Raw genomic sequence first — 14,055 nt, forward strand, 5'->3', positions numbered from 1 at the left:
GGAACTCAGACAACATGCATGGCTAGAACCCTAGGACATCTGCTGTGTTTACACACATCCAGTGCTTTTAACTTCATGAGAGGGAGCGTGCAAGACAAGTACACACTTTGGGATAAGGTTGGAGAATGTAGACACAGCCAGTGATGTGGTAGGGGAGAGGAAGGGCCTCAAAACCCAAATGGAACCAGTCTACTACTCAACAAGTTCTCTCTCTCCTCCCCCCTCTCTCTCTCCTTCTCTCCTCCCCCCCCCTCTCTCTCTCCTCCCCTTTCCCCCTCTCTCTCCTCCTCTCCCCCCCTCTCTCTCCTCCCCTCCCCCCCTCTCTCTCCTCCCTCCCTCCCTCCCCCCTCCCTCTCTCTCTCCGTCTGTTCAGGCGGGGTCATGATGACCTAGGGGACCACTATTTAGACTGTGGAGATCTCAGCAACGCCCTTAAGTGTTACAGCCGAGCCCGAGACTACTGCACTAGTGCCAAGCATGTCATCAACATGTGTCTGAACGTCATCAAGGTACTATGACCTCATTAACACGTGCCTCCGAAATGAATATTGAATATGAATGTCATGTCAACTTTTATCAAGTTGTGTCTTCACTTGGTCAAGTCTATAAACGTGGATTGTCTGACCTAACATCCTTGGAAAGTTTCTCAAACCTTTTCTCTCCTCTGTCTCCCCCCCTCTCTCTCGCTCTCTCTCCTCTGTCTCTGTCCCCCCCCCCCTCTCTCTCGCTCTCTCTCCTCTGTCTGTCTGCTCTCTCTTTCTCTCTGTGTATTTCCCTCTCGCTAGGTTAGCGTTTACCTCCAGAACTGGTCCCATGTACTTAGCTACGTCAGCAAGGCAGAATCCACTCCAGAGATAGCTGAGGTTAGTACTGAATGACTGAAAAATAACCTTTCCATCGTACCTTCCTAGTGAGAGAAACTTGTAAAATCAAGCAGTATGAGAATTTGTTCAATAGATTTTCTCCTTTTAAATTGTTGTGTGTGTATAGTAGGTTCTAATATAGCCTTCACACTGAGAGAAAATCACTGACTTACCTCCGCTTGCTTGTTCTTCTAGCAACGAGGAGAGAGAGACAGTCAGAACCAATCTGTCCTCACCAAACTAAAATGTGCTGCGGGTAAGACATTATCTATACTGTTAGGAGGACCGCTGAAGTCTGCAGCTAAGACATTATACTATACTGTTAGGAGGACCACTGAAGCCTGCAGCTAAGACATTATACTATACTGTTAGGAGGACCGCTGAAGTCTGCAGCTAAGACATTATACTATACTGTTAGGAGGACCGCTGAAGCCTGCAGCTAAGACATTATACTATACTGTTAGGAGGCCCACTGAAGCGTGCAGCTAAGACATTATACTATAATAGTATTATACTGTTAGGAGGACCACTGAAGTCTGCAGCTAAGACATTATACTATACTGTTAGGAGGACCGCTGAAGTCTGCAGCTAAGACATTATACTATACTAGTATTATACTGTTAGGAGGACCGCTGAAGTCTGCAGCTAAGACATTATACTATACTAGTATTATACTGTTAGGAGGACTGCTGAAGTCTGCAGCTAAGACATTATACTATACTGTTAGGAGGACCACTGAAGTCTGCAGCTAAGACATTATACTATACTAGTATTATACTGTTAGGAGGACCGCTGAAGTCTGCAGCTAAGACATTATACTATACTAGTATTATACTGTTAGGAGGACCACTGAAGTCTGCAGCTAAGACATTATACTATACTGTTAGGAGGACCGCTGAAGTCTGCAGCTAAGACATTATACTATACTAGTATTATACTGTTAGGAGGACCACTGAAGTCTGCAGCTAAGACATTATACTATACTGTTAGGAGGACCACTGAAGTCTGCAGCTAAGACATTATACTATACTAGTATTATACTGTTAGGAGGACCACTGAAGTCTGCAGCTAAGACATTATACTATACTGTTAGGAGGACCGCTGAAGTCTGCAGCTAAGACATTATACTATACTAGTATTATACTGTTAGGAGGACCGCTGAAGTCTGCAGCTAAGACATTATACTATACTGTTAGGAGGACCACTGAAGTCTGCAGCTAAGACATTATACTATACTGTTAGGAGGACCGCTGAAGTCTGCAGCTAAGACATTATACTATACTGTTAGGAGGACCACTGAAGTCTGCAGCTAAGACATTATACTATACTGTTAGGAGGACCGCTGAAGTCTGCAGCTAAGACATTATACTATACTGTTAGGATGACCACTGAAGTCTGCAGCTAAGACATTATACTATACTGTTAGGAGAAACCACTGAAGTCTTAGGTCATATTAGGTAATAAAACCTATTTTAAATTGTGAGTTTCAAATGTTTGTCTTGACCCGCCCCCCCCAGGTTTGGCAGAGCTGGCCTCTCGAAAGTACAAACCGGCCGCCAAGTGCTTCCTCCAGGCATCATTTGACCACTGCGACTTCCCAGAGGTCAGATATCAATATACCCCCCTATCTCTGACCCCAACTAACTTGACCCCGCCCCCCCCCAACTCACTTGACCCCGCCCCCCCCAACTCGCTTGACCCCGCCCTCCAACACTCCATTATAATGGTATGGTACCTCACCATATCTGGTCTGAGCCATGACGTTGCTGTGTACATGGAGTGTTATTAGTTGTATTTGGATTGAGGAGTTGTAACCTGTTGTGGGTCCCCTCCCCAGCTCCTGTCTCCCAGTAATGTAGCGGTGTATGGAGGGATGTGTGCCCTGGCCACCTTCGACAGACAGGAACTACAGAAGAACATCATCTCAAGCAGGTAGGCTCCCTACGCAGGGTGCACCACACTTAGTCGTCCCCTTCAGGTAACTGCTAACTCTGTTAAAGAGCAATGTGCTTCATTGTTCTCTCCAAGTGGAAGTTCTTGATGAGAACTGTTATGGAGAGGAACAGCTTGTTGAGTGATGACAGATTTCAGTACATATTGAAATGTCAGCACCTCTTTTCCCTCGCTTTCCTATCTCTCTCTCGCTCCTATCTCTCCCTCTCATCTATCTCTCTCTCTCTCTCCTATCTCTCCCTCTCCCCTGTCCCTCTCATCTATCTCTCTCTCTCTCCTATCTCTCCTATCTCTCCCTCTCATCTATCTCTCTCTCTCTCTCCTATCTCTCTCTCATCTATCTCCCCTATCCCCCTCATCTATCTCTCCCCCTCATCTATCTCTCTCTCTCTCTCTCCTATCTCTCCTATCTCTCCCTCTCCCCTGTCCCTCTCCTCTCTAGCTCCTTTAAGTTGTTTCTAGAGTTGGAGCCCCAGCTGCGTGACATAATCTTCAAGTTTTACGAATCACAGTACGCATCCTGTCTGAAACTCCTGGACGAGGTGAAGGTAAGGAAGAAAACCGTTTTATATGGACTGTTACAGGCTGACTAGATGATAAGGAAGAAAACAGTTTTATATGGACTGTTACAGGCTGACTAGATGACGTTAAGGAAGAAAACAGTTTTATATGGACTGTTACAGGCTGACTAGATGATAAGGAAGAAAACAGTTTTATATGGACTGTTACAGGCTGACTAGATGATAAGGAAGAAACAGTTTTATATGGACTGTTACAGGCTGACTAGATGATAAGGAAGAAAACAGTTTTATATGGACTGTTACAGGCTGACTAGATGATAAGGAAGAAAACAGTTTTATATGGACTGTTACAGGCTGACTAGATGACGTTAAGGAAGAAAACAGTTTTATATGGACTGTTATAGGCTGACTAGATGATGTTAAGGAAGAAAACAGTTTTATATGGACTGTTGCAGGCTGACTAGATGATGTTAAGGAAGAAAACAGTTTTATATGGATTGTTACAGGCTGACTAGATGATGTTAAGGAAGAAAACAGTTTTATATGGACTGTTACAGGCTGACTAGATGATAAGGAAGAAAACAGTTTTATATGGATTGTTATAGGCTGACTAGATGACGTTAAGGAAGAAAACAGTTTTATATGGACTGTTGCAGGCTGACTAGATGATGTTAAGGAAGAAAACCGTTTTATATGGACTGTTACAGGCTGACTAGATGACGTTAAGGAAGAAAACAGTTTTATATGGACTGTTACAGGCTGACTAGATGACGTTAAGGAAGAAAACAGTTTTATATGGACTGTTACAGGCTGACTAGATGACGTTAAGGAAGAAAACAGTTTTATATGGACTGTTACAGGCTGACTAGATGATGTTAAGGAAGAAAACAGTTTTATATGGACTGTTACAGGCTGACTAGATGATGTTAAGGAAGAAAACAGTTTTATATGGACTGTTGCAGGCTGACTAGATGACGTTAAGGAAGAAAACAGTTTTATATGGACTGTTGCAGGCTGACTAGATGACGTTAAGGAAGAAAACAGTTTTATATGGACTGTTACAGGCTGACTAGATGATAAGGAAGAAAACAGTTTTATATGGACTGTTACAGGCTGACTAGATGATGTTAAGGAAGAAAACAGTTTTATATGGACTGTTACAGGCTGACTAGATGACGTTAAGGAAGAAAAAACAGTTTTATATGGACTGTTACAGGCTAACTGCAAAATCTGAATGAAAAACTATATTGCCACTCAGTAATGTTGATTGAATTAGTCTTGAGGTTGTTTTTTTACATTTTATTTAACTAGGCGTGGGGCGGCTAGAGCGTTGGACTAGTAACCGAAAGGTTGCAAGATTGAATCCCTGAGCTGACAAGGTAAACATCTGTCGTTCTGCCCCTAAACAAGGCAGTTAACCCACTGTTCCTAGGCCGTCATTGTAAATAAAAATGTGTTCTTAACTGAATTGCCTAGTTAAATAAAGGTGAAATAAAAAAATTGAAAAATTATTTACAATGACAGCCTACCAGAGAACAGTGGGTTAACTGCCTTGTTCAGGGCAGAACGACAGATGTTTACCTTGTCAGCTCAGGGATTCGATCCAGCAACCCTCTTGGTTACTGACCCAACCCTCTAACCATGAGGCTACCTGCCGCCCCATGGCTCAAAAACAACTGGGATTTGAATGTGCACCTAACACCAATGCCCTTCCTCTCTCTCTCCTCCTCTCTCTCCTCTTCGCCCTCTCCCCCTCTCCTCCTCTCTCTCTCCTGCAGGATAACCTTCTATTGGACCTGTACCTGGCCCCCCACGTTAGAACACTGTACACACAGATCAGAAACAGAGCCCTTATACAGGTGAGACACACACACAGATCAGAAACAGAGCCCTTATACAGGTGAGACACAGATCAGAAACAGAGCCCTTATACAGGGTGAGACACACACACACAGATCAGAAAACAGAGCCCTTATACAGGTGAGACCACACACAGATCATGAAAACAGAGCCCTTATACAGGTGAGACACACCACACAGATCAGAAACAGAGCCCTTATACAGGTGAGACACACACACACAGATCGAAACAGAGCCCTTATACAGGTGAGACCACACAACAGATCAGAAACCAGAGCCCTTATACAGGTGAGACACACACACACAGATCAGAAACAGAGCCCTTATACAGGTGAGAGCAGCACACACACAGATCAGAAACAGAGCCCTTATACAGGTGAGCACACACACACAGATCAGAAACAGAGCCCTTATACAGGTGAGACCACACACACAGATCAGAAACAGAGCACCTTATACAGGTGAGACACACACACCAGATCGAAACAGAGCCCTTAGACAGTGAGACACACACAGCAGATCAGAAAACAGAGCCCTTATACAGGTGAGACACACACACAGATCAGAAACAGAGCCCTTATACAGGTGAGACACACACACACAGATCAGAAACAGAGCCCTTATACAGGTGAGACACACACACAGATCAGAAAGAGCCCTTATACAGGTGAGACACACACACAGATCAGAAACAGAGCCTTATACAGGTGAGACACACACACAGATCAGAAACAGAGCCCTTATACAGGTGAGACACACACACACACAGATCAGAAACAGAGCCCTTATACAGGTGACACACACAGATCAGAAACAGAGCCCTTATACAGGTGAGACACACACACAGATCAGAAACAGAGCCCTTATACAGTGAGACACACACAAGAAACAGAGCCCTTATACAGGTGAGACACACACAGATCAGAACAGAGCCCTTATCAGTGAGACACCCACACAGATCAGAAACAGAGCCCGTATACGGGTGAGACACACACACACACCAGATCAGAAACAGCCCTTATACAGGTGAGACACACACACAGATCAGAAACAGCCCTTATACAGGTGAGACAACACACCCGATCAGAAACAGAGCCCTTATACGGGTAGACAGACACACACAGATCAGAAACAGAGCCCTTTACGGGTGAGACCACACACAGATCAGAAACAGAGCCCTTATACAGGTGAGACACACACACAGATCAGAAACAGAGCCCTTATACAGGTGAGACACACACACAGATCAGAACAGAGCCTTATACAGGTGAGACACACACACAGATCAGAAACAAGCCCTTATACAGGTGAGACACACCCACAGATCAGAAACAGAGCCCTTATACAGTGAGACACACCACACAGATCAGAAACAGAGCCCTTATACAGTGAGACACACACACAGATCAGAAACAGAGCCCTTATACAGGTGAGACACACACACACAGATCAGAAACAGAGCCCTTATACAGGTGAGACACACACACAGATCAGAAACAGCCCTTATACAGGTGAGACACACACACAGATCAGAAACAGAGCCCTTATACAGGTGAAACACACACAGATCAGAAACAGAGCCCTTATACAGGTGAGACACACACACACAGATCAGAAACAGAGCCCTTATACAGGTGAGACACACACACAGATCAGAAACAGAGCCCTTATACAGGTGAGACACACACACAGATCAGAAACAGCCCTTATACAGGTGAGACACACACACAGATCAGAAACAGAGCCCTTATACAGGTGACACACACACAGATCAGAAACAGAGCCCTTATACAGGTGAGACACACACACACAGATCAGAAACAGAGCCCTTATACAGGTGAGACACACACACAGATCAGAAACAGAGCCCTTATACAGGTGAGACACACACAAACAGATCAGAAACAGAGCCCTTATACAGGTGAGACACACACACAGATCAGAAACAGAGCCCTTATACAGGTGAGACACACACACAGATCAGAAACAGAGCCCTTATACAGGTGAGACACACACACATCAGAAACAGAGCCCTTATACAGGTGAGCACACACACACAGATCGAAACAGAGCCCTTATACAGGTGAGACACACACACAGATCAAAACAGAGCCCTTATACAGTGAGACACACACACACAGATCAGAAACAGAGCCCTTATACAGGTGAGACACACACACACAGATCAGAACAGAGCCCTTATACAGGTGACACACACACAGATCAGAAACAGAGCCCTTATACAGGTGAGACACACACACACAGATCAGAAACAGAGCCCTTATCAGGTAGACACACACACACAGATCAAAACAGAGCCCTTATACAGGTGAGACACACACACACAGATCAGAAACAGAGCCCTTATACAGGTGAGACACACACAGATCAGAAACAGAGCCCTTATACAGGTGAGACACACACACAGATCAGAAACAGAGCCCTTATACAGGTGAGACACACACACAGATCAGAAACAGAGCCCTTATACAGGTGAGACACACACAGATCAGAAACAGAGCCCTTATACAGGTGAGACACACACACACAGATCAGAAACAGAGCCCTTATACAGGTGAGACACACACACACACAGATCAGAAACAGAGCCCTTATACAGGTGAGACACACGCACACACAGATCAGAAACAGAGACCCTTTATACAGTGAGACACACACACACAGATCAGAAACAGAGCCCTTATACAGGTGAGACAACACACACAGATCAGAAACAGAGCCCTTAATACAGGTGAGACACACACACACAGATCAGAAACAGAGCCCCTTATACAGGTGAGACACACACACCAGATCAGCAAAACATAGGCCCTTATACAGGTAGGGACAACCACACACAGAATCAGAAAACAGAGAGCCCTTATACCAGGTGAGGCACAAACACAGATCAAAACAGAGCCCTTATACAGGTGGAGACACACACACAGATCAGAAACAGAGCCCTTATACAGGTGAGACACACACACAGATCAAAACACAGAGCCCTTATACAGGGAGACACCACACAGAATAGAAACAGGAGCCCTTAATACAGGTGAGAACACACACCAGAGCAGAAACAGAGCCCTTATAACAGGTGAGACACACACACACAGATCAGAAACAGCCCTTATACAGGTGAGACACACACACAGAACAAAACAGAGCCCTTATACAGGTGAGACACACACACACAGATCAGAAACAGAGCCTTATACAGTGAGACACACACACAGATCAGAAACAGAGCCCTTATACAGGTGAGACACACACACACACAGATCAGAAACAGAGCCCTTATACAGGTGAGACACACACACAGATCAGAAACAGAGCCCTTATACAGGTGAGACACACACACAGATCAGAAACAGAGCCCTTATACAGGTGAGACACACACACACACAGATCAGAAACAGAGCCCTTATACAGGTGAGACACACACACAGATCAGAAACAAGCCCTTATACAGGTGAGACACACACACAGATCAAACAGAGCCCTTATAACGGTGAGACACACACACAGATCAGAAACAGAGCCCTTATACAGGTGACACACACACAGATCAGAAACAGAGCCCTTATACAGGTGAGACACACACACACAGATCAGAAACAGAGCCCTTATACAGGTGAGACACACACATCAGAAACAGAGCCCTTATACAGGTGAGACACACACACACAGATCAGAAACAGAGCCCTTATACAGGTGAGACACACACACATCAGAAACAGAGCCCTTATACAGGTGAGACACACACACAGATCAGAAACAGAGCCCTTATACAGGTAGACACACACACACAGATCAAAACAGCCCCTTATACAGGTGAGACACACACACAGATCAGAAACAGAGCCCTTATCAGGTGAGACACCACACCACAACAGATCAGAAACAGAGCCCTTATACAGGTGAGACACACACACAGATCAGAAACAGAGCCCTATACAGGTGAGACACACACACAGATCAGAAACAGAGCCCTTACACAGTGTGACACACACACAGATCAGAAACATAGCCCGTATACAGGTGAGACACACACAGATCAGAAGCAGAGCCCTTATACAGGTGAGACACACACACAGATCAGAAACAAGCCCTTATACAGGGTGAGACACACACAACAGATCAGAAACAGAGCCCTTATACAGGTGAGACACACACACACAGATCAGAAACAGAGCCCTTATACAGGTGAGACACACACAGATCAGAAACAGAGCCCTTATACAGGTGATACACACACACAGATCAGAAACAGAGCCCTTATACAGGTGAGACACACACACAGATCAGAAACAGAGCCCTTATACAGGTGAGACACACACACAATCAGAACAGAGCCCTTATACAGGTGGGAGACACACACACAGATCAGAAACAGAGCCTTATACAGGTGAGACACACACACAGATCAGAAACAGAGCCCTTATACAGGTGAGGACACACCACACAGATCAGAAACAGAGCCCTATACAGGTGAGGACACCACACACATATCAGAAAACAGAGGCCCTTATACAGGGAGACACACACACACAGATCAGAAACAGAGCCCTTATACAGGTGAGACACACACAACCGATCATCGAACAGAGCCCTTATACAGGTGAGACACACAGATCAGAAACAGAGCCCTTATACAGGTGAGACAACACCACACACAGATCAGAAACAGAGCCCTTATACAGGTGAGACCACACACACCACACCCACAGATCAGAAACAGAGCCCTTATACAGGTGAGACACACACACACCAGAGATCAGAACAGATCCCTTATACAGGTGAGACACAGACACACAAGATCAGAAACAGAGCCCTTATACAGGTGAGGCACACACACCACAGATCAGAAACAGAGCCCTTATACAGGTGAGACACACACACAGATCAGAAACAGATCCCTTCCTACAGGTGAGACACACACACACAGATCAGCAAACAGAGCCTTATACAGGTGAGACACACACACAGATCAGAAACAGAGCCCTTATACAGGTGAGACAACACACACACAGATCAGAAACAGAGCCCTTATACAGGTGAGACACCACCCACAGATCAGAAACAGATGCCCTTATACAGGTGAGGATACACACACACAGATTCAGAAACAGACCCTTATACAGGTGAAGACACCACACAGATCAGAAACAGAGCCCTTATACAGTGAGACCAACACCCAGATCAGAAACGAGCCCTTATACAGGTTAGACACACACACAGATCAAAACAGAGCCCTTATACAGTGAGACACACACACAGATCAAACAGAGCCCTTATACAGGTGAGAACCAACACAGATCAGAAACAGAGCGCTTATACAGGTGAGACCACGCACGACACAGATCAGAAACAGAGCCCTTATCAGGTGAGACACACCACACCAGATCAGAAACAGAGCCCTTATACAGGTGAGACACACGCACACACAGATCAGAAACAGAGCCCTTATACAGGTGACACACACACACAGATCAGAAACAGAGCCCTTATACAGGTGAGACACACAGATCAGAAACAGAGCCCTTATACAGGTGAGACACACACACAGATCAGAAACAGAGCCCTTATACAGGTGAGACACACACACAGATCAGAAACAGAGCCCTTATACAGTGTGAGACACACACACACAGATCAGAAACAGAGCCCTTATACAGGTGAGACCACACACAGATCAGAAACAGAGCCCTTATACAGGTGAGACACACACACAGATCAGAAACAGAGCCCTTATACAGGTGAGACACACACACACAGATCAGAAACAGAGCCCTTATACAGGTGAGACACACACACAGATCAGAAACAGAGCCCTTATACAGGTGAGAGACACACACAGATCAGAAACAGAGCCCTTATACAGGTGAGAGACACACACAGATCAGAAACAGAGCCCTTATACAGGTGAGACACACACACAGATCAGAAACAGAGCCCTTATACAGGTGAGACACACACACAGATCAGAAACAGAGCCCTTATACAGGTGAGACACACACACACACAGATCAGAAACAGAGCCCTTATACAGGTGAGACACACGCACACACAGATCAGAAACAGAGCCCTTATACAGGTGAGACACACGCACACACAGATCAGAAACAGAGCCCTTATACAGGTGAGACACACACACACACACACAGATCAGAAACAGAGCCCTTATACAGGTGAGACACACACACAGATCAGAAACAGAGCCCTTATACAGGTGAGACACACACACACACAGATCAGAAACAGAGCCCTTATACAGGTGAGACACACACACACACAGATCAGAAACAGAGCCCTTATACAGGTGAGACACACACACACAGATCAGAAACAGAGCCCTTATACAGGTGAGACACACACACACAGATCAGAAACAGAGCCCTTATACAGGTGAGACACACACACAGATCAGAAACAGAGCCCTTATACAGGTGAGACACACACAGATCAGAAACAGAGCCCTTATACAGGTGAGACACACACACAGATCAGAAACAGAGCCCTTATACAGGTGAGACACACACACAGATCAGAAACAGAGCCCTTATACAGGTGAGACACACACAGATCAGAAACAGCCCTTATACAGGTGAGACACACACAGATCAGAAACAGCCCTTATACAGGTGAGACACACACACAGATCAGAAACAGAGCCCTTATACAGGTGAAACACACAGATACCCACAGAAACAGAAAGAGCCTTATACAGGTGAGACACACAGATCAGAAACAGAGCCCTTATACAGGTGAGACACACACACAGCAGAAAACAGAGCCCTTATACAGGGAGACACACACAGATCAGAAACAGAGCCCTTATACAGGTGAGACACAGATCAGAAACAGAGCCCTTATACAGGTGAGACACACACACAGATCAGAAACAGAGCCCTTATACAGGTGAGACACACACACACAGATCAGAAACAGAGCCCTTATACAGGTGAGACACACACACACAGATCAGAAACAGAGCCCTTATACAGGTGAGACACACACACAGATCAGAAACAGAGCCCTTATACAGGTGAGACACAGATCAGAAACAGAGCCCTTATACAGGTGAGACACAGATCAGAAACAGAGCCCTTATACAGGTGAGACACACACACACAGATCAGAAACAGAGCCCTTATACAGGTGAGACACACACACAGATCAGAAACAGAGCCCTTATACAGGTGAGACACACACACAGATCAGAAACAGAGCCCTTATACAGGTGAGACACACACACAGATCAGAAACAGAGCCCTTATACAGGTGAGACACACACACACAGATCAGAAACAGAGCCCTTATACAGGTGAGACACACATACAGATCAGAAACAGAGCCCTTATACAGGTGAGACACACACACACAGATCAGAAACAGAGCCCTTATACAGGTGAGACACACACACACAGATCAGAAACAGAGCCCTTATACAGGTGAGACACACACACACACAGATCAGAAACAGAGCCCTTATACAGGTGAGACACACACACACACACACAGATCAGAAACAGAGCCCTTATACAGGTGAGACACACACACACACACACACACAGATCAGAAACAGAGCCCTTATACAGGTGAGACACACACACACACAGAGATCAGAAACAGATCCCTTATACAGGTGAGACACACACAGATCAGAAACAGAGCCCTTATACAGGTGAGACACACACACACAGATCAGAAACAGAGCCCTTATACAGGTGAGACACACACACACAGATCAGAAACAGAGCCCTTATACAGGTGAGACACACACACAGATCAGAAACAGAGCCCTTATACAGGTGAGACACACACAGATCAGAAACAGAGCCCTTATACAGGTGAGACACACACAGATCAGAAACAGAGCCCTTATACAGGTGAGACACACACACACAGATCAGAAACAGAGCCCTTATACAGGTAGACACACACACAGATCAGAAACAGAGCCCTTATACAGGTGAGACACACACACAGATCAGAAACAGAGCCCTATACAGGTGAGACCACACACAGATCAGAAACAGAGCCCTTATCAGGTAGACACACACAGATCAGAAACAGAGCCCTTATACAGGTGAGACACACACAGATCAGAAACAGAGCCCTTATACAGGTGAGACACACACAGATCAGAAACAGGGCCCTTATACAGGTGAGACACACACAGATCAGAAACAGGGCCCTTATACAGGTGAGACACACACACAGATCAGAAACAGAGCCCTTATACAGGTGAGACACACACACAGATCAGAAACAGAGCCTTATACAGGTGAGACACACACACAGATCAGAAAACAGAGCCCTTATACAGGTGAGACACACACACAGATCAGAAACAGAGCCCTTATACAGGTGGACACACCACAGATCAGAACAGAGCCCTTATACAGGTGAGACACACACACACAGATCAGAAACAGAGCCCTTATACAGGTGAGACAACACACACAAGATCAGAAACAGAGCCCTTATACAGGTGAGACACACACCACACAGATCAGAACAGAGCCCTTATACAGGTGAGACACACACACACAGATCAGAAACAGAGCCCTTATACAGGTGAGACACACAACACACAGATCAGAAACGAGCCCTTATACAGGTGAGACACACACACACAGATCAGAAAACAGAGCCCTTATACAGGTGAGACACACACACACAGATCAGAAACAGAGCCCTTCTTACAGGTGAGACACCACAGACACAGATCAGAAACAGAGCCCTTATACAGGTGAGACACACACACATCAGAAACAGAGCCCTTATACAGGTGAGACACAACACACAGATCAGAAACAGAGCCCTTATACAGGTGAGACACACACACACAG

General features: G+C 45.5%; 1 protein-coding gene across 1 annotated transcript in view; it reads left to right on the top strand.

Annotated features, from left to right (window-relative positions):
* The window catches only part of LOC115170523 (COP9 signalosome complex subunit 1-like), a 68,154-nt gene that overhangs the window by 5,070 nt on the left and 49,029 nt on the right, over positions 1–14,055 (top strand). The window contains exons 5-11 of the mRNA XM_029726738.1: positions 374–509; positions 786–863; positions 1,059–1,119; positions 2,381–2,466; positions 2,701–2,795; positions 3,259–3,364; positions 5,116–5,237. Coding sequence (XP_029582598.1) covers positions 374–509; positions 786–863; positions 1,059–1,119; positions 2,381–2,466; positions 2,701–2,795; positions 3,259–3,364; positions 5,116–5,237 — 684 coding nt within the window. The remainder of the gene's footprint in view (positions 1–373; positions 510–785; positions 864–1,058; positions 1,120–2,380; positions 2,467–2,700; positions 2,796–3,258; positions 3,365–5,115; positions 5,238–14,055) is intronic.

This window comes from Salmo trutta, chromosome 32 (assembly GCF_901001165.1).
Source record: "Salmo trutta chromosome 32, fSalTru1.1, whole genome shotgun sequence".
NCBI classification, from domain to species: Eukaryota; Metazoa; Chordata; class Actinopteri; order Salmoniformes; family Salmonidae; genus Salmo; species Salmo trutta.